This window comes from Suillus paluster (assembly GCF_016628075.1).
Source record: "Suillus paluster strain FC165 chromosome Unknown EDB91scaffold_15, whole genome shotgun sequence".
NCBI lineage: Eukaryota > Fungi > Basidiomycota > Agaricomycetes > Boletales > Suillaceae > Suillus > Suillus paluster.
The window spans coordinates 308947-330294 of record NW_024537575.1 but is presented as its reverse complement, the minus strand read 5'-3'; the positions used below and the strand labels follow the sequence as shown (position 1 = coordinate 330294).

The 21348-nt window shown below is 44.7% G+C and overlaps 8 protein-coding genes across 8 annotated transcripts; 6 read left to right on the top strand and 2 right to left on the bottom strand.

Annotated features, from left to right (window-relative positions):
• Positions 1-1447: 1447 nt before the first annotated feature.
• EDB91DRAFT_1080534 (uncharacterized protein) lies at positions 1448-2115 on the top strand (the record flags this gene model as incomplete). The annotated part of the gene is made up of 3 exons (XM_041315240.1): positions 1448-1559; positions 1717-1769; positions 1891-2115. The coding sequence occupies 3 exons, from the start codon at positions 1448-1450 to the stop codon at positions 2113-2115; spliced, it is 390 nt and encodes a 129-aa protein (XP_041179164.1).
• Positions 2116-2272: 157 nt separating this feature from the next.
• On the top strand, positions 2273-2650 carry EDB91DRAFT_1005158 (uncharacterized protein; the record flags this gene model as incomplete). The annotated part of the gene is made up of 2 exons (XM_041312303.1): positions 2273-2377; positions 2417-2650. Coding segments are annotated over 2 exons (339 nt in total), but the record flags the coding sequence as incomplete, so codon positions are not given.
• A 2210-nt stretch (positions 2651-4860) lies between these two features.
• Positions 4861-5313, top strand: EDB91DRAFT_1246529 (uncharacterized protein; the record flags this gene model as incomplete). The annotated part of the gene is made up of 1 exon (XM_041322673.1): positions 4861-5313. The coding sequence occupies one exon, from the start codon at positions 4861-4863 to the stop codon at positions 5311-5313; it is 453 nt and encodes a 150-aa protein (XP_041179162.1).
• Positions 5314-12174: 6861 nt separating this feature from the next.
• EDB91DRAFT_1246526 (uncharacterized protein) lies at positions 12175-13229 on the bottom strand (the record flags this gene model as incomplete). Its single annotated transcript, XM_041322672.1, has 5 exons — positions 12175-12519; positions 12570-12713; positions 12768-12947; positions 12994-13173; positions 13224-13229. 5 exons carry the CDS (start codon positions 13227-13229, stop codon positions 12175-12177), a joined length of 855 nt encoding a protein of 284 aa, XP_041179161.1.
• Positions 13230-13579: 350 nt separating this feature from the next.
• On the top strand, positions 13580-14149 carry EDB91DRAFT_1246525 (uncharacterized protein; the record flags this gene model as incomplete). The annotated part of the gene is made up of 1 exon (XM_041322671.1): positions 13580-14149. One exon carries the CDS (start codon positions 13580-13582, stop codon positions 14147-14149), a length of 570 nt encoding a protein of 189 aa, XP_041179160.1.
• Positions 14150-15475: 1326 nt separating this feature from the next.
• On the bottom strand, positions 15476-16301 carry EDB91DRAFT_1246524 (uncharacterized protein; the record flags this gene model as incomplete). The annotated part of the gene is made up of 5 exons (XM_041322670.1): positions 15476-15550; positions 15601-15867; positions 15919-16092; positions 16161-16240; positions 16295-16301. The coding sequence occupies 5 exons, from the start codon at positions 16299-16301 to the stop codon at positions 15476-15478; spliced, it is 603 nt and encodes a 200-aa protein (XP_041179159.1).
• Positions 16302-17150: 849 nt separating this feature from the next.
• Positions 17151-20247, top strand: EDB91DRAFT_1236440 (uncharacterized protein; the record flags this gene model as incomplete). Its single annotated transcript, XM_041321456.1, has 6 exons — positions 17151-17280; positions 17891-18405; positions 18451-18652; positions 18717-18933; positions 19306-19420; positions 20173-20247. 6 exons carry the CDS (start codon positions 17151-17153, stop codon positions 20245-20247), a joined length of 1254 nt encoding a protein of 417 aa, XP_041179158.1.
• A 476-nt stretch (positions 20248-20723) lies between these two features.
• On the top strand, positions 20724-20996 carry EDB91DRAFT_1026783 (uncharacterized protein; the record flags this gene model as incomplete). The annotated part of the gene is made up of 1 exon (XM_041312649.1): positions 20724-20996. A coding segment is annotated over one exon (273 nt), but the record flags the coding sequence as incomplete, so codon positions are not given.
• Between the last annotated feature and the right edge of the window lie 352 nt (positions 20997-21348).

Here is a 21348-nt window from a genome sequence, read left to right as displayed (position 1 = left end):
GTAAATTTCTCCCAGAGCATTGACATTTTTTGATAGTTCCCCACAGTAACCCACAGAGGGACAGAGCTCACAGGATGTACAACTGCTCACAGTGTTTGTTGGCAAAATACTAGTAGTCACAATACCTCAAGTGCTAGTAATTCAGGCTGTACTTAGAAAATATTGAAATTTGAAGTCACAATTTGAAGCACATCCACCAAGTCAAATGTCAAGACAAAACAAAATTTCATGTCTATCATATTTACTACTACTAGGTACTGTTAAGATCGTGCTCAAGGGAAAGACTACTCAAAGGGCTTCAGCTTCAGCTCGTGCGCTGCGCCCCTTACCCGAATACATGCCCTTAATTTCCGAGGGGCAGAGGGGAAGTCCGACGGAAGTCCGGGGAGTTCCAGAGGACAAACGTTGGTGGAGTTCGGCAGAACTCTGGGAGACTATGTGGGAACAGAGTAAGGCTACTACAGACAAGTCCAAAGTAGAAACAGAACAGAGGTTAGACTACCCTAAGGTAGAGCCAGAGAATTAGTCCTAAGGTTTTACCCCTAAGACTCGGAGGTGGACAAGAGATGAGACTCAAGTCCAGAGATTGCAGGAATGAGCAGAACTAAGATGATATTTGAACTAAGGAGTTCTGGAGTTTTACAAGAGTTTATATACTGTAGGTATCATGTAAGTAAATCAGTCAGCACAGTAAAAGCTATGTCTGAAGCATATGGAGGGTCTATTAGTAAGTGTACAACGGATCAAGGAAATGAGGTCAGAAATGAAGTGCCAACAGACAGATCAGTAAGCAAAGCAGAAAGGTGTACAACCGGTAACCGGAGAGCAGTGTTCTAAAAGGAGATAGATGTAAGTCCGGAGATGAAAGTGGAGCGCCAGGTGGAACAGGACAGAGAACCGGACTTTCATAGGGGAGAATCCGGAATTCCAGATCCAGAGGTATGGGATATAGTGTCGGAGAAAATAAGGGTAGTGTCGGAGGAGCAGAATAGAGTCGGGTGGAGGTAGCAGGGCTAGTCCTGCTGAAATGCACTTTGTGCATTGTCGGAGAAGGAGGGATGGAGCAGATGGGGAAACAGGGGGTCGGACTAGTGGTAGGGATGTTTACAGGTGGTATTGGAGGTGCTTGGATCCGGTATATGACAGGTACTAGTACTGCTAAATACAAGGTTTCTATTTGATACAACTCAAAAGAAGGTACTCGTCATTAGTCCAACTGGATGGTTACCTGATGGCAGGATGTGAATGAGTCTATGATATGAAGGCATTAATTGGTAGTACTGTGTACATGATAGGCTTACTTGCCATGAAAACTGTGTGGCATTGGGTGGTGAGAAAGACCATGTTTCTTGAATGTGATGCACATATGACCCAGTCCTACATCTGCCTTGTCAAGCTTCCACTTAGAAATGGCAGACTTGTATTTTGAAATATTTGTCATGACATCATGTTCTTGGACAATGCAATCAGCAAGTGTTTTCTCCGCATTGAATATATCACATTGGGCCCTTGCGAAGTCCATGATGAGGTTGGCTTCAAGTTGGTCAACATCGTTGAGGGTCTGTAGACACGTGAGCAAGCATTGCCTAGTAAGATATCAGTCAATTACCATCGAGCCAATAGCATTGACCACATTGTACAAATCAGCAATACCACTGCCAGAGTCACCCAGAACATGGCTGACTTGCCACTTACTGATGTATTGTGGGTACATAGGGGCCATACATGACACTGATGGTACATCACTAGAGATATTTAGATGGATTGGTGTGCGTCTTGACTTGGACATGAGTGTTGGAAAAACTAATATGGGTATTGATTCTGAACATTACAGTTTAACTGTCTTCTGAATCTCAGAATTCTCACATGCACACTATGTTGTCATTCCAGTGTCTTTCATGTGGCAAAGGTGGTTTCAAGGACCATGTCACTGTTGCTCGTCACATGAGCCAACCTCACTCTGGCTGCAGTATGTGGCTGCAGGATCTGATATGCTTGCGCTCCGAGTCTGATGACTCCCGTATGGATGATGAACCAAATATAAATATGGATGATGGACCAAATATTCCCGACACCAAGTCTGGTGGTTTTGGAGATTGGGATGAGACATTTTGAGGGAGTTGTAGTGAGATCCAGGTTCATTATGGGGGAATGCCAACTCACAACTTGGAAGTTATTGACTCATATCCTGACTGCACTCAATCATACGGCAGGGGCTACACATTCCTCAATTTATTCAATTCTGACGAGAACAGCAAACACTGCAATAAATCCATATTATCCATTCAGCAGCCAGAAAGACTGGGAAGTTGGGTCATGGCTACTTTGCTCAGGATTGAGCATGGGGAAGATTGACAGTTTTCTTTTACTCAAGATGGTGAGTAAATTCTTTAATAACATTTACAAATTTTGAAAGTGTTTGGTTCAAATAAAGACCCTTCTGTTGTTGTTCTGTTTGGCCAAGGAACTATGCAGCAGAGCAGAAATGTTGCCCAGCGGTCTGTGCTGGATGTCTCAAATGATACCTACAGCACATCCCACAAAATCACCCATTGTGTTGTATTGGCATGATCCCCTGTATTGTATTTTGAGCCTTCTCAACCATCCTGCCTTTTATGATCAGCTGGACTTCACACCTTGTAGGGTGTATACCACTGTGCAGCAGCTGTGCTACATGTATTCGGAATGGATGACCAGTGATGATGTATGGAATATGCAGGTACACATAGTTTCATTTGTGTGAGTCATCGTACTTATTGGTTTTCAAACAGTCAACCTTACCAAGAGGTGCAACACTCCTTGGGACCATCTTATCATCTGACAAGACAAATATATCAACCATAATGGGCGACAGAGTTGCACATCCCCTTCTTGTTAGCCTTGCTAACATATGTATGTCCACATGACTCAAGTCATCTTTAAATGCCTTTGTACTTACTGCTCTACTCCCTGTCCCAAAATTCATCTACAAGAAAAAATGCATGTGAGGTGTACTCAAGGATCGCCTCATTCATGAATGCTTGAATATTGTTCTATGTCCACTCAAGCTAGCTGCTCACAAAGAGGTCATGCTGTCAGACCCTGTTGGACACAGTCACTACTGTTTTATGCTGCTCGTGAGCTATATTGTTGACACCCTGGAGGCCATGATGCTGGCTGCTGTTGGCAGGAAAACCTCCCCGGTCACTATGGCCATGTACAAACAGTTTGGAGACCCTTTCCATCATGAGCCTCGCACACAAGCAACTACACTCTCCCAGCTGGCCATTGCATGGAGTAAAGTTGATCCTGATGATATTGAGGCATTTTTTTGTGAGGCACAGAAGTTTCATTTGAATGGGGTGAATATACCTTTCTGGCAGGATTGGATCCCCAGTGATCCATCACATTTTCTCACTCTTGAATTTCTTCACTTCATTCATTGCGAGTTCTACGACCATGATGTGAAGTGGCTTATTTGCACAGTCAGTGATACAGAGATCAATTTTCAGTTCTCTGTGTTGCAGGCCATCACTGGGTTCCATCATTTTCATGGCGGGATTTCAAAGCTTAAACAGGTTACAGGACACACTCAATGTGACATCCAGTGCTCAATCATCACAGACGTGGTACCTAGCACCATTGTGGGTGAGGAAAATAGACTCTGGGGTAATTCAGATGTTTAACAAGGGTGCAAGACAAATACTCGTCCCAAGGGGATTGCTACTGGGTAGTGAGTCCTTAAGTGAGTGCGAGGAAAGCAAAGACTAGACTCTGTCTAGCGACCCGAATGGTTCCAGTCCTTACTAGGACTGGAAACGCACTGATACTGAAGGTGCACAACGAGCAGAGCTAACGTGCAACAAATGGAACTAATGCGCAACAAACGGATGAGTGTGCAATGAGTGGAACTAATGCGCAACGAGTGGAACAAACACATGGACAGAGATCACAGATACGATGGAGGGAAAAAGAAACTATGAGCCTATATGAGGAAGATTGGGCAAAGTCGGACCAGGCTTGTGTCTGGTACTTGTTCCAAGTTGTTGGATTTGGGGAGTCGGGCATTTGAAGCGGAACTCACGGATCTGCAGGCATCGTGATGAGGTCAAGAATAGATTCAGGAAGATATTTTAAACAGTGAGTGGAGTACTGGGAAGTACTCTGTAAGTGGAAGTGGAGTCAAGTCTAGCAAAAGGTAAAAAACTAAGATCCCATCTATTGCTATCTATATAGGAAGGGGTTCTGAAAAGTGCTATGCTACAACTGGGCGAGGCTGTGAGATAAGGATCCAGTTCCAAGTAGCAGAAAGATCCATATAAGTATCATAACACATGTGAAATGAGATAGCAACATGTCAGCAACACAAGGAACGTAGTGAGTACTCACCAGTGAGGATGGAAGGACAGGGACAGGATGGAGGAGGATGTTCTAAAGGCTAAAGGGATATGATGTGCGTGATGCACGGTTGTTCCGCTTGGTTCTGCATTGTTCCGCTTAGTTCCGTGTAGTGGGCAAGTCGGATAAGAAGTGGATATGTAGTGAAACACACGGAAAGATACTGGTAATGCTTGGGAAATATATGGGATACGGGCCTACAGTGGGGATGTTCCCCACACCGTGATGACTGCTGTATGAGCTCTGATGGACTTTCAGTACCTCATACAGTCACTCGTAATTGATGACATCCAACTCACCTGTATTTCCACGGCCCTTGAAGAATTTTATGCTAATAAAGATGCAATTATAGATGGTGGATTTCATTGTGATCAGCATGGCAGAGTCATTGAGAACTGGTACATACCGAAGCTAGAGCTCATGCACTCCATAGTTCTGAGCATAAGGAACACTAGAGTTCCTCTGCAATGGACCACAGACACCATGGAGCATGCACATATAACAGAAATCAAGGATCCTGCTGGCTCAAGCAATGACAATAACTATGACCCCCAGATATGTTGCCATCTTGACCGTGCTGATAAATGCCGCTGCTTTGACCTCGCTATGAGTCTGCTCAACAATATGCCAGACTCAAAGTGGCAGGGTTCAGATGATGATGGTGATGTTGATGACTACATTGATTTTGATTTTGATGACAATCATGATATCCCAGCAGACCTTCTGGCAACAATCAAATACCCTGGACATTCACATCCAATCACCAATTACTTTGAAATTGTCAAGATCCTCCAGAACAGGGAAATGGGAATGGTCCCTGTGCCATTGCACTCGTTCATTATCAAATGCACAGCATTTCACCTTGCCTATGACCCTTCCATCAGAAATATATCTGTTGATGATGCTGCCATTAAGTTTGGCCTTCCTGACTTATGACCAGCTGCCAACTTTCTTCATTGTGAGGCTACTCACGGGAGGGATCACATCTATACTATTGGGGGGACTAGAAGAGCTGGACCCATCATCGACAAACTACAAGTCTGGTTTAAGCTTTGGCTGCAGGACACCAATTTCCACAATATTAGCATCATACAGCCTGCACAGACCCTCAATTATGCACCCCCTTCTGATCCCTGGACCTCTGGTCAGTATGACACAGTTATCATCAACAATGAGGCGGGATGCTTATTGCCCACAGATGGTCTTTGTGGTATGTTATTCTTATGTTGTGCTGAATATTTACTTATCATCAAGTCATAGGTCATACTATTGGTCAAATCAGACTTATCATGCATCCTATCAGAAAGAGTGGCACAAATTGGTCATGGAAGAACCGCTTTCTGGTATACATGCATTGCTTTAACATTGTTCCCAAAAGCTCCAGTACCAATGATCATAAGCCAAGTATGCAGCTTCACTTGCTCAAATGAGTGAAGTGTTTAAATGGTACTTGGGTGGGTGATATCATACCTGTGATGCAGCTCAGAGCACCTGCCAACCTTGTCCCTCGCTTTGGTGCAAGCACAGACAACCACCTCACCCCATATAATAGCATGGAACATGCTTCACAGTTTTGGCTCAACAGATATTGGGACAAGAATATATATTTTCCTCTTTCCATGTAGCTTTGATGTAGGGTTACCTTGTTTACTTTTCATATGCAATGTTTGTGTCAGTTGAGTCATGAGTGTCTAGCCTATGGTTATTCTAGTCTGTTTTATTCTTAAATCACTGGACTAAACTTTGATGGATGCTGTGTGGCATGATAAGCTCGGTTGTCCCACTATTGTTGTACAAAAAATGGCATTCTTTTTCAGGATGGTTGATAATGGAATCAAATCATCATTATTGCTGTCTATTCCCAATGTCAATGATGTCCCTACTATGAACAAGATCATGTCTGATGAGCTTAATTGTCTGGTCACTCACAAGGATGCACCAAAGGCCTCACAACCACTAGGACACCTACTTTCCCAAATATTCCAGTCTTTCACAATTCCTCTTCCCAATGTGTGCAACCTTAAAATACCTTTCGGAAAAATCCTTTATCGTGACCAATGCATCAACAAGAAATTTGGCAAAACATCACAAGATACTCTAGTACCACTGTATGACACTGAAGCAAAGACTTGGAACTGGGCTCTTCCAGTTGACCCCCCTGCAAATAGTAGTAACCCTCCAGCTCAGGTTGAGTTGGAGGGCAATGTCACACAGCAAGCAGTATCATTACAGAAGAATATGAGCATCACCAACTCACTGATTGATGCACTAACAAGAAAAGTGGAAATGCTGCACTTACCACCAAGGCAGGCCAGAATAAGACCCATGGGTCTACATCCACCAACCAGCTGAATGCAGATGTGATGTGCTTCAATTGTGACTGTAAGGGCCACTATAAAAGTGACTGCTGGAGACCTGGAGGTGGGAAGGAAGGTCAGGGACCAAAGCAAACCCAGAAGAAGGGAAATCACTCACCGAAACAAGCTGTCAACACTGCAATGCAGAATGAGTCTCAGGATGAGTATGTGTTATGACCCACGTCCCTTAACCTAACTAGTAGGTGTCTGGAATTGGAATCACACCACAGGACTCAGTCTGAAGAGGGTAAAGCAAGATGGATTGAGAGGGAATGTCTAGGCCCTACAATGATGTAGAAATGAGGAGGTTAAGTCTAAGGAGTACTACTGACTACTACCTAGACTATATACTACTATTGGGGCGGAGCTATCTGAGTATGAAAGGTATGTGATATAACTATATACGGTCATAACATTGCACCTAGGGTATAGGGCGTCTTATCAACCAATCAACTACAAGAAGAGAAGGGTAAAGGGTTCATAGGGCCAAGGGTATCGGTGATTAAGCAGGGTTCTCAGGGACTGCTTCTATTCAGGGTGGACGGAGATTAAGAAGGGTGTGAGAGAGTTCTGTGACAAGAAGTCTCGAGCGGTAATTAAGGATCTCGATTAGAGATGGAATCTGAGGATCTAGATCTAAGGATCTAGATAGGATCTGGAGATGTATCGGGTACGATCGGATCTAAGGGTTCTCCAGGGTCTTCGGTAATTAGCATGCTTCTCTATGAGCGGTGCTTCTGTGATAGGGGTTCAGGGTTTAGCTGTGACTGTGCAACAGGTTCTTATGTAAAGGGTTCGGTGAATGACAGAGGTAACTCTTAACATGTCATGAGAAGTGAAGGTGTGCGATGTGAAGGGATGATGACCCTTTGAGAGATAGCTCGTAAAGTACTCTCAGTTATGGTTCGATCATAGAGGCATGTAGATGTTTATGATGTAACCCGTTGCCTAATCGTAGGACTTCTAAGGATGTGATGAGTTCGTATGTCTAGGGTTACGGATAAGGATGGATGATGTTGATATAGTATAGATGTGATGTAAAGATAGTGATCGTTAATCAGTTATCCATCTTATCTTATCAGGGATCTATCTAATCTAATCTTATCGGATAAGGTGACTTAGGGTTCGATAATCGAAATTTAGATGCAGTTGGTAACATTCATGACAGTATGCATTTGTCACATCGGACTTGGCAACTGTTGCGAAGGACCTGCATATCCCACTTGAGCACAGAGGAGCCATGATGGACTCAGGCACTACCTCCCATTTCTGTCCCAACTGCTCCAAATTCGTCAACTTTGTCAACTTTGTCTCTATTGCCCCACAGGACGTTTATACTGCAGACTGCTCAGCAGTTAGTGCAATAGGATTGGGGGACATCAAATTCGACTTACCCCTAGGCAACAAATATACCTCTGTCACATTTAAGAGTGCCTTATATGCACCTAAGATGGCCTTTACCCTTATATCAACCAACTGCATCACAGCTGCAGGGCTGGTGGTCTACTTTGAGGGCAATATGTGCAAAATCCTATTGAGTGGCCCAAAGAGGAAGATCATCATGGAGATACCCCAAGTTGAAGGACTCTATGCCGTCCTCAGTCATCAGAAGGAACACACTAACATAGCTAAGGCAAAACTTACTATATGTGAACTTCATTGCATGCTCAGGCATGTTTCGCAAGAAGCAGTTCTGGAGGCAGTCAGGAAGGGGCTGGTGGGAGGTGTCAAGCTAGACTCCACCTCCAAGCTGGAGTTCTGTGACACCTGTGTGAAAGCAAAGGCTACACATAAGCCCTTCCCCAAGGAGTCAGCGAGTTGTGCAAAGAGGTACAGTGAGGTCATACACACAGATTTGTGGGGCCTGGCATGGACCAAGAGCCTGGGCAGAAGCCTTTATTATATGACCTTTACTGATGACCTCACCCATCAGACCAAGGTCAAGTTCCTCACATATAAGTCCAAAGCACTGGAGGCATTCAAAGCTTACACTTTGTGGCTGTCACGCCAACATGATGGTAGTCACATTAAGACCCTTAGGTTTGACCACAGTGGCAAGTACTTGAGTCAAGACTTTGACCAGTACCTGCAAGACAAAGGGATTGAGAGGCAGCTTATGGTCCATGATTTGCCCCAGAAAAACAGTGTGGCTGAGTGTCTCAACCAAATGCTGGTTGAACACACCTGGGCAATGTTGATTGCCTACCAGGACCTCCCGAAGTTCCTGTGGGGCAAGGCCATTAACTATGTGATGTGGTTGAAGAACCATTTACCTTCCCATGCCATCCCTGACCATATGCCTTATGACCTCATACATGGCCATCCACCATCCCTTGCACAGGCCCACAAGTTTGAATTCCCAGTCTTTGTGCATGTCAACAATGTGGGCAAGCTTGAGGCTTGAGCTGAAGAGGTGATGTTCGTGGGGGTAGACATAGAAAGCAAAGGCTATCACATTTATTGGCCATTGAAGTGGTGAGTTTTGGTTGAGAGGAACTTGACATTCCCACCCATGGAGGTCATGGTAGGAGAAGATGTCCCAAACAATGGGGAGTCCATTAGCGCTGATAGGATATAGGCTGACACAAAGAGTGAAAATGTACCGCACGTCTAGGCAATCTCCCCTCCACAGACTCCAACCAGACCAACTCAGTGACCTGAAACTCCACCTGCACTGCAATCAACCAGAGTCCATCCACCTCCAGGCTATTATGCTACCCTTAACAAGGGACAAATGGCAACCCTTGCAACTGAGGCAATCTTTGACCCTGAAGTATCAGACTTAGCTGATAAACCAGACACCACTCACCATATCATGTTAGCAGCCACTGAACCCAAGCCAATATTGCAGCAGGCCTTGAACGGACCAGATGGAGTTGAGTGACAAGAGGTAGTCAATTATGAAATCAGCCAATTAGAGAAGCTTGGGGCATGGGAAGTGGTAAACACACTGTCATGTGCTAATATAATTCTATGCCACTTCATTCTAGCCACCAAATGTGGGCCAAATGACAAGAAACTCAAGCTACAAGCGCACCTCGTGGCCAATGGCCAACACCAGAAGCATGACATCAATTATTTCAACACATTCATGCCTACCTCTAACATGATGACCATCAGGACAGTACTAGGGATGGTGGCTCAATGCAATTGGGAAATCCACTAGGTGGATATTAAGAGCGCCTACCTATACACCAATGTCAAGGAGGAAATATACATGCATGCACCACCCGGCTATCTGAAGTCAGGAGATGCAGGAAAGGTACTGAGGTTGAGGAGGAGCTTGCCTGGATTGAAGCAAGCCAAGCAGGATTTGAGTGGGCAGAAGAGTTGGCTGGAGTGTTTCTGAGGATTGGCTTTACGTGTTTGCAGGTTGATCAGGTGGTCTTCTACAAGCGCATGGACCAAGAGCACATGGTCATCACCATGTCCATCAATGACATGGCTGTAACCTCAAAGCATCTCACAGACATTACTTGGTTCAAAGCCCAACCATGTGATCACTTCGAGATTACTGACCTGGGTGAGCTGAACTGGCTCCTGGGCCTCAAAGTCACCCAGAATCGCCTCACATGGACCATCACCTTATCTCAAGGTACATACATTTGCACTGTCCTTGAAAGATTCAATCTCACCAACTCCAAGGCTGCCCAGACACCTATGGATGTTGGGACCATCCTGTCCACAGACCAAGACCCATCGACTCTCACTGAGCATGAGGACATGTGCAACATCCCATATCAATGAGGTATTGGTTCTTTGATGTATGTGGCAATGAGCACGCATCTGGACATTGCCTTTGCAGTTGTGACCCTCTTGCAATTTATGTGAAACCCTGGTAGGGTTCATTGGGAGGTTAGCAAACATGTCATGTGTTATCTGAAAGGAACGGCAGATTTTGAACTCGCCCTAGGTGCAACAGATGCAGGACTTGAAGCCTAGGTGGACACTGACTGGGTGTCTCAACCCCACCATCATTCAATGTCCGGCTATGTTGTCTTGCTGAATGGTGGCCCTGTTGCATGGAGTGCCCACAAACAACCACTCATCACATTATCAACCGCAGGGGCAGAATACATCGCACTCACCATTGTTGCCTGCAAGATCCTATACCTTCAACTCCTTATCAAAGAACTATACAATGTACCAACCACCTCTACTCCCGTACACTGCAACAATCAAGCGGCAATTGCATTAGCATCTAACACCAAGTTCCATTCCAGAACCAAGCATATTGATTTGAGATATCATTTCATGCGCTCTCATGTTAGAAATGGCACGTTCACGCTTCACTACTGCCCCACTGAGGATAACCTAGCCGATGCCTTCACTAAAGCCCTAGCACATCCCCACCTTCAGAAGCTGCAAGCTTTGATGAGCCTGGATTGTGCTTGAGGGGGAGTGTTGAGCACAGACCATTCAGGGCATGGACTGGGAGGAGGAAATGAGATGTCAGAGTGAGACATTGCAAGCACAACCAGTCTATGTGATGCGCAACATTGTGACATCAGCCAAGACATAGTAATATATTTCCTATGCTACCATTTATTTATATCACTATACTAACTACTATAAAGTGTCAAGTACCGCGTTAGAACATCTCAGTCAAGTATCTCGAGACTGAGATGTAAGTCGTTACTATTATTTCCGTTTACTTATAATGAGCTAACATACCCATAGTATATATTCTTAACAGGTACTACAATAATTTACTGAGTCAAATATCTCAAGACTGAGATTATATATTCTTAACAGCTCCCTGTTCATCCCTGCTCACCTAAACTTGCTTTAATGCTGTTCTCACATGAATATCTACATAGTATATGTTGTATGTCCTCATAGGCATGAATGGATTTATGTCTCACTCAGATCTGAGACCATTTTTGCTGCCACTGCTGCTTAAGTTCAATCATTGAAGTCACAGAAACCAAGTCATTTGCTAGTGATAGACTTGAAGCAAAACAATATAACTAGGACTACAAGTTGTAGTACATCAGTAAAATTACACACCTCTTAATTTAACTTAATGAGCTTATTTTAGTAGCCAAGACGAGCTAAGACAGAATAAGGCAGTCTTATACTAAGACAAGTGTCTTAATCAAAGCATCTGGTCTTGAAATGATATGCAACTTGATAGCACTTAAATTTAGTAAAATAAGATGAATAAGCTCCAAGTTCAGCAAGACTAATAAGAGGCGGATAAGCGTGAGCCATGAAAGTAAGACATCAATAGACATAGTAAGAAGGATCAATCATTAATGGGTGAATACGGGTGGTTATGGTGAGGAGCGTGAAATGCAGTAGTCATAGTATGATAGAAGGTGCATGATGTGGTAGATAGTAGCGGTGGCCAGTCCAAACGAGTGAATGCAAGATGGAATACTATGCCCTTCGTGAATAAATGCATACTATTAAAGGTGAGTATAAAGGCAACTTACTTTTAACAGAATGCAAACAGGTCTGCGAATCTATTGTCCTCATTGGGCATGACATTACTTGTGGCCCTCGAGCTCCCAGTACTTCTCAGATGCTTGGCATACTGCTGTGCCTCTTGCACTATGCTCGTGAAGTTCTCGTCAGGAAGCACTATGATGGGCTGCATGAACTTCTGGGTCATAGGCCCCCAGACGGGTTTGCTAAAGGCAAATTGCTCGCCCTTCTTGATGATGGGTGTCCAAATATCTCCATTGTCTGTCTTCGTAGCTTTGGTGCGCTTGGCACGGGTTTCTGAAATGATTTTGAAGGTCATATTCCCATCCACAACTAGCTGAAGAATACGGCACACCTGTGAAAATATAAAGAATACTAATAGAACGGAAATAAAACATGACTCACTGCAGTAACAGCAAAGGTAAAGGTGGCCCACACACTAATTTCTTTGGTGTGGAGGTCGGGAATTTCAACATGGCCATAGGTGAAATTGAGGTGGGATGCAAATGTCTGGAGTATGAAGGAGGCCTTCCACATGCCCATCCAAGCCTTTGAACAGATAATTTAAATTGACATTGAATAGTAATAAATGATGCTACTTACCTTGGGAGCGAGCCCAGCATTATCCCTGAATATAAAGTGGTTTTGTTTCAGCATGGCTTGTGAAAATTCCTTGCAAGCCTCCAGATCCAGGAAATCAGTGTCCTGTGCAAAAAATGCTGTAAGAATGGAACAAGCAGCAACACCAAACCCTCCGCGCCATTCCATGAGGCATTGTTTGGCCTTCAAACTTCAGTAGACTCGAATAATATGAGAATGATGGACTTACTACTTTCAAAACAGTGCCAGAACTGGAAATTTCATGCTCGATCTTACCCTTGTATATATGGTCCCAGATATCTTGTATGATGTCCCTTAATTCATGGTCATCAGGGCCCCACAGCTCAATGTCTCCACTAGCCCAGTGTGCAACAGTGGGTATGAATACCTGATGCCAGGTGTTATTGTGCTGACAGCCATCAGGAAGATTATCGTTCTGGTACCGGTGATTAGCACCACTGCCATCACGGCGAGATGTGACTAGTCCAAGCCCATTGTGCCTTCGGCACAGGAAACAAGCAGAGCGCAAAGCACTCTGCTGAAGGCACCTTCAGTGCCTTGTCTCACTGTGTCTTCGACACAGGCTGACTATTAAATAATTATTTAGTTGTCTGAACTCAATAATTTCTTACATCTTACATTTAAAAAATGTTATATACTGTTGTTTTAGTTGTGGGATGTTGCACAAACAGTGAGACTGAAGTTTACCTGGGACACTGGCTTGTGATCCCATGGCCTCATGCCTCGGCCAGCAGGATGCAAGCCAGTGTCCCAGGTAAACTTCAGTCTCACTGTTTGTGTCTTGCTATTGACTCATGCCTTTTCCTCCCATCTCCCATTTCCTGTTTGCTGTCCCATCTTCATCTCCTGTCTTCTATACCAACTCTCCTCTTCACCCATCCACCCATCTAGTCATCCTCCCTTCCTCCCTTCCTCCCTTCCTCCCTTCCTCCCTTCCTCCCTTCCTCCCTTCCTCCCTTCCTCCCTTCCTCCCTTCCTCCCTTCCTCCCTTCCTCCCTTCCTCCCTTCCTCCCTTCCTCCCTTCCTCCCTTCCTCCCTTCCTCCCTTCCTCCCTTCCTCCCTTCCTCCCTTCCTCCCTTCCTCCCTTCCTCCCTTCCTCCCTTCCTCCCTTCCTCCCTTCCTCCCTTCCTCCCTTCCTCCCTTCCTCCCATCTCCCATCCTCCCATTGTCCTCCCACTGTCCTCCCATCCTCTTGTTCTCCTGTCCTCTTGTCCTCCTGTCCTCTCATCCTCCTATTGTCCTCCCATCCTCTTGTCCTCCTGTCCTCTCATCCTCCCATTGTCCTCTGTTATGATCAATGTTCACCGATTGGTAAAGGTTTCACACAACCACTAGGACTTGTCAAGATAAAGAGCAAAGGATGAGATTGAGAGTGAACGTCTCTGTCTACACAAGGTAGGAACGAAGAGGTTAAGTCTAAGGAGTACTACTGACTACGACCTAAACTATATACTACTCTCTAGGCGGAGATATCTGAGTATGAAAGGTAGTGATATATCTATATAAGATCATAACATTGCGCCTAGGGTATAGGGCGTCTTATCAACCAATCAACTACAGGGAAGGAGAAAGGGTTCATAGGGATATTGGTGATTAAGCAGGGTCTCAGGGTACTGCTTCTATTCAGGGTAAGCGGATATGAAGAAGGGTGTGAGAGAGTTCTGTGACAAGAAGTCTCGAGTGGTGATTAAGGATCTCGATAAGAGATAGGATCTGGAGATGTATCGGGTACGATCGGATCTAGGGTTTCTCCAGGGTCTTCGGTAATGAGCATGCTTCTTTATGAGTGGTGCTTCTGTGATAGGGTTCAGGGGTTTAGCTGTGACTGTGCAACAGGTTCTTATGTAAGGGGTTCGGTGAATGACAGAGGTAACTCTTAACGTGTCATGTGTGGGAAGTGAAGGTCTGCGATGTGAAAGGATGATGACTCTTCGAGAGACGGCTCGTAAAGGACTCTCGGTTATGGTTCAATCATAGAGGCGTGTAGATGCTTATGATGTAACCCGTTGCCTAATCGTAGGACTTCTAAGGATGTGATGAGTGTCGGATGTCTAGGGTTACGGATATAGATGGATGACGTTGATATAGTATAGATGTGAATTGAAGATAGTGATCGTTAATCAGTTATCCATCTTATCTTATCGGATAGTGACTTAGGGCGAAGATAATCGAAATTTAGGTGCAGTTGGTAACATTCATGACATCCTCCCATCCTCCCATTGTCCTCCCATCCTCCCATCTCCCTATTCACCCCATTTCTCCATTCTCCATCTTCCCATTCCTCTGTTTACCCATTGCCAAATTTTCCCATCTTTATATTTTTGCAATTTTGCATTTTCACATTTTTGCATTTTGCATTTTTCCACTTGCTTGGTGTTCTCTTTTCTCTTTTCCCCACAAAAATCCCAAAATCCCTTGTTGTCCTTCAATTTTTACTATTTATCATGTATTCACAGTCACAGTACATATAAAATTCATTGTTGTTGTGCAAAATGGAGGGACAGTGAGCACCTGCCAAATTAGTGAACCCTCGTATACTAACAGACAACAGTTTTTCGCAAATGGAACTCCAAAAATGAAAAGCACGCAAGATTTCCAAAATCGTCATTAAGCGTCACTGCTGAAACCATGTGCGCTACGCGGAAATGCCCAAATCCTCCCACCCCCCGGCATGCGTTCTCCCATACTTTTTAGATGCTTGTGATGTGTGATTCTGTCTTTGCTCGTTTTGAAGCAGGGGCATTGCTACTGATACCAACATCGGTCTAAATTTAGCAGAGATCAGACAGGTATCGTGAAAGAAGTGACAACTTACTGAAGTGGTGAGGCGTTTGATGCCTTTTCCTGCTACAGGTGCAGAAAGTGCTTCGTCCTCAGCCTCCTCAGTATCACCAAACTCGTAAAGTTCCATAGATAGATCAGACATAAGCTCAGGATGGCCTGGAAGCCTGGTAGTCACTCTTGATGGTTGAGTACAAGGGGGAGGGGAAGACCATGATTCAGTCATTGCCATTTTTTGGGATGGCACACACACTGGGCGTGAGGTATGCAGAGATAATAGGCTACTAACTTTAACCACATCCTGAGGTAAGAGTGAGCATCATGTAAATGGAAAAAAAAAAGTAGGACTTACTGAAGTTGTGCATCTAGCACTGTCACCAGTCTGAGTCTTTTTAGTGGCATTGTAAGCAGCCTTGTGCTCAAGCGAATCGTCGTCATCCAGCAATGATGTGTCTGACTCTCTGACACTGTGTGCTGGAGTAGGAGGAGGACCAGGATTGGTGCTGGCTGAAGTCACATTTGTGATCTTTGACACAGTGGTGGAAGTAGTGAGGAAACACGGGTGTGTGTTGCAGTTCAAGTGCTGTGAGCAACAGAAGGCCTGAGTAACTTGCTAGTTGCAAGTTTCTCCGCCCAATCCTTTGTCTTTCTGATGCCTGTATAGTCGCCCTTTGCTGTACTGACATCAGCTGCACTGAATTGATCAAGGTCATGTCACTAATCATCACACTGCATAGCTGTTAAGGTCGTGCTCAAGGGAGAGGTTACTCAAAGGGCTTCGGCTTCAGCTCGTGCGCTGTGCCCCTTACCCGAGTACGTGCCCTTTAATTTCTGGGGGACAGAGGGGAAGTCTGACGGAAGTCAGGGGAGTTCCGGAGGACTTAGTGTCGGTGGAGTTCAGTGGAACTCCAGAAGGTTTATGCGGGGACAGAGTAAGGCTACTACGGAAGTCTGGAGTAGAAACAGAACAGAGTTTAGACTACCCTAAGGTAGAGCCGGAGAAGTAGTCCTAAGGTTTAACCCCTAAGACTCAGAGGTGGACAAGAGATGAGACTCAAGTCCGGAGATTGCAGGAATGAGCAGAACTAAGATGACATTCGAACTGAGGAGTTCCAGAGTATTACAGGGGTTTATATACTGTAGGTATCATGTAAGTAAATCAGTCAGCAAAGGTAAGGGCTATGTATGAAGCATGTGGAAAGTCTATTACTAAGTGTAACAGATCAAAGCAGTGAAGTCAGAAATGAAGTAAGAATGGACAGATCAGTAAGCATAGCAGAATAGGACATAACCGGTAACCAGAGCAATAGCTAATCTAAAAGGAGTTAGGGGTGAGTGCGGAGATGAAGGCGGAGCACTGGGCGGAATAGTAAGACGGAGGATTGGACTTCAATGAAGTAGATCCGGAATTCCGGGTCCGGAGGTATGGGATATGACACCTCCTCAGGATTGCCCTCCATTGGCTGAATGTTATCTTCATCTACAGTATCCATCATCTCAACATCCTCTTCCTCAGCTATACCGACCAGTTTCTTTACCTTCGACACAGGTCGTGCCCAAGGCCTTGGCCTTGGTGGATCCATAATGATTGAGATCCTTCAAGGCCCTCTGATCCTCAATAGCAGCGATAGGCTCAGCATTGCACTGAGCTGTGGCTTCCTGTTCTTGCTGCTCGTGCTCAATGCGATTGTTGTCTTCCTGGATTTGACGAGCAGTACGTCTTTTCTGTTTTGTTTTGAGAACAATCTCACCAGGATGCTGGTTCGCATTTTTAGGATGTGTGTTTGGCCACATCATTCTTGGAAAAGGCCTGGTTGGTGGAAGTGAAAATTTGGCTGAGGGCAGGGAGGTTGTGAAGGACTTTGAAAGAGTTACGTGTTGCTTGCACCTGTTCCGTGTATGTAGTATATTACAATTTGCTTCATGACAGGTTCGCTAATACTTGCCAATTTTCAGTCCTTTCAAGTTGCAAATGTTCGCCCATGACATCCCTCAAACACAGCTCAAACGACAAGCATTTAGTGCTCAATGTATTCAGTGTCCATACCCTGGGTGCAAACACTGGTTGAAAAATACCTCCGGGCTGAAATTCCACCAAAATGTGATGCACAACAATTCATTTACTCACCCCAGTCAAGTGCTACACTCACAATGTGCTTCTGTTCAAGAGGTCGAAGACAAAGAGGCTCTGAGACTCACAATGGATGAGGAGCGCTGGGAGTTTAGGCATGGACTCATTTGAGACTATCATGAGGCACTGACCAGTAAGTACAATAATCCTGTTGCAGGTGATAGTTGTCTTCCATAAAAAATCACACCTGCAGGTCAAATTTGTGATGAGAATGGCAACTTTCTCAATCCTGGCGCTCCTCCCGCACCATACACTATGAAGAGTCCTGACGACTGGACTCCATACTGCAACTGGCTAGAATTTGAGGCTGCTGAGTTACTGTACACTGAAAACCAGATGTCAGCATGCCAAATTGACAAGATCCTCTACTACTGGGGTATCACCCTTGCTATTCATTGTGACAATCCGCTGTTCACTGACCACAAAGACTTATATGATACTATTGATGCAACACCGTTAGGTGATGTTGCATGGCAAAGTTTCTCCCTCAAGTACAGCAGCAAGAAACCTGCAGGAGACTGTCTGCTTTGGATGCAACAGTCATATGATGTTTGGTTCCAGGACCCCCACACAATCATGAGGAACATGCTTGCAAATGTGGACTATACAGGTGAAATTGATTATACACCATACCATGAATTTCAGGAGAAGGACAAGAAACACCGCTATAAAGACTTTATGTCGGGAGACTGGGCCTGGCACCAATCAGTATGTATCCCATACTCATACAATTTTGCACTAATGTTGGTACAGGACGAAATAGCACAAGACCCACAAACACATGGCGCAGTCTTTGTTCCCATCATCCTAGGTAGTGACAAGACAATGGTGTCTGTTGCTACTGGTCAAAACGACTACTATCCACTTTATCTCTCAATTGGGAATGTCCATAACAATGTTTGGTGTGCACATCATGATGCATTGGCTCTGGTCAGATTTATGGCAATTCCCAAGAGTACATACTAGCTGTTTTTCTCATCCTTTACTTTGAAGCTTACTTGTTGCATCAAACAAAAAAGGTGTGAATGATCCTGCATTCCACAAGTTCAAGAAGCAGATGTTTCACTCTTCGCTGTTGAAAATCCTCACCAATCTCAAACCTGGAATGACGACTCTGGAAGTTACGCGGTGCGGTGATGGCCACTACCACCGTGTTATTTATGGACTGGGACCCCATATTGCAGACTATGAAGAGCAAGTGGTACTGGCAGGTATCATCAAAAATTGGTGCGGAAGGTAAGATCTTCTTGTTTGTCTCCACTTCATGTCAAGATGTCTGTGGGCATAGTGTCCATCTCTGCTTTCATTGGTGACATGTCCATAAAACTTGACATCTGAATAGTGTGGTCTCCAAGTGATGACTGTGCAGGTGTCTTATCTTCATGTTGAGATGTCCATGAAACTTGACATCTGAATAGTGTGGTCTCCAAGTGATAACTCTGTGGGCATAGTGTCCGTCTCTGCTTTCATTGGTGACATGTCCATAAAACTTGACATCTGAATAGTGCGGTCTCCAAGTGATGACTGTGCAGGCATCTTATTGATATCCGCTTTCATGTACATTGCTGTCACCTCCTTCATACATGGTCTCACTATTTACTTTGGCAGATGTCTGGCATTTCCTACAAGTCTTGATGATGGAGGTGTTTCTTGGTCACACGAGCATACTGATGCGCTTGTGGATTCAGTTAGTTTTGGTATACTCTGGGATGAGTATGGTATTGTTGGTGAGCTATCATGCATCATGTCACTAATCATCACACCGCATAGCTGTTAAGGTCGTGCTCAAGGGAGAGGTTACTCAAAGGGCTTCGGCTTCAGCTCGTGCGCTGCGCCCCTTACCCAAGTACGTGCCCTTAATTTCCAGGGGACAGAGGGGAAGTCCAACAGAAGTCTGGGGGAATTCCGGAGGACAGAAGTCAGTGGAGTTCAGCGGAACTCCGGAAGACTATGTGGGGACGGAGTAAGGCTACTATGGAAGTCCGGAGTAGAAACAGAACAGAGGTTAGATTACCCTAAGGTAGAGCCAGAGGATTAGTCCTAAGGTTTCAACCCCTAAGACTTGGAGGTGGACAAGAGGTGAGACTCAAGTCCGGAGATTGCAGGAATGAGCAGAACTAAGATGATATTTGAACTGAGGAGTTCCGGAGTATTACAGGGGTTTATATACTGTAGGTATCATGTAAGTAAATCAGTCAGCAAAGGTAAGGGCTATGTATGAAGCATGTGGAAAGTCTATTACTAAGTGTAACAGATCAAAGCAGTGAAGTCGAAAATGAAGTAAGAATGGACGGATCAGTAAGCATAGCAGAATAGGACATAACCAGTAACCAGAGCAATAGCTAATCTAAAAGGAGTTAGGGGTGAGTGCAGAGATGAAGGCGGAGCACTGGGCGGAATAGCAGGATGGAGGACCAGACTTTTAATGAAGTAGATCCAGAATTCCAGATCCAGAGGTACGGGATATGACAATAGCCCTTCACAAATGACTTTCCTCATGCCGACATCCACCAGCTCCTTGCTCCTGACTTACTTGCATCAACTAATTAAAGGCATGTTCAAGGACCACCTGGTTGAATGGGTGGGTAAATATCTCGAAATGTGAGCACGGAAAAGCAGGTGTGGCAGAGGTTATGGATGATATTGACTGAAGGTAGTTGCACTTTTCTCCCATCTTCTTATGGTGAGAACTGACGACACGCTAGAATTGCTGTTGCACCCTCATTCCCTGGTCTACGGTGTTTTCCACAAGGGCGTGGATTCTCACAATGGACAGGTGACGACTCGAAAGCATTAATGAAGGTAAGTCCCATGCTTATATTATTTTGTGTACAGTAACACAACTATGTACTACTAGGTCTATCTTTCAGCAATCGAAAGCCACAGTACCAGATGACAGTGGTTTCGAGCATTTCGAGCATTTCAAGCATTTCTGGAATTTTGCTACATCGTTCGTGCCAATATCATCATAGATGACACTCTCACAGAGCTCAGGGATGCCCTCGAGCACTTCCATAGATACCGACACCATATTCCAGACTATCGGTGTCCGCTTCAACATTTCCCTGCCCCAACAACACTCCCTTGTTCACTATGAGATTCTCGTCCAATTGTTTGGTGCCCAAAATGGGCTTTGTTCATCCATCACTGAATCCAAACATATCAAGGTGGTAAAGAAACCATGGCGATGCTCAAGCAAACACAAGGCACTCAGTCAGATGCTCCTCACCAATCAGCGCCTGGACAAAATCGCAGCAGCAAGGGTTGATTCTCAAGTGCATGGGATGCTCAAAGGTTCTTGTGCTTTCAGCTACTATAATTCATTTTGTACATGCTTTATGTTTGATTTTGATTTGCTTTTATTCATTAAATCCCCAGTCAAGAATCGCTCAAATTTTGAAGATGACGACAACATCGACAACAACAACAACAACCATGAAGAGCAACGGCATGAAGAAACCAATCCATTTGCCATGGAAGCGGATGACTACGACAATGTCAAGGATGATGGTATTGTAGATGATGAGGATGTTATTGCTGATGTGAAATTAGCACAAAGTGCTCGTGCATATTCAAACTTTTTGACGAACCTTCGAGCATTAATGTGACATTCAGAACGTAACATGTGCACGTACAATTCCCGAACTTGCG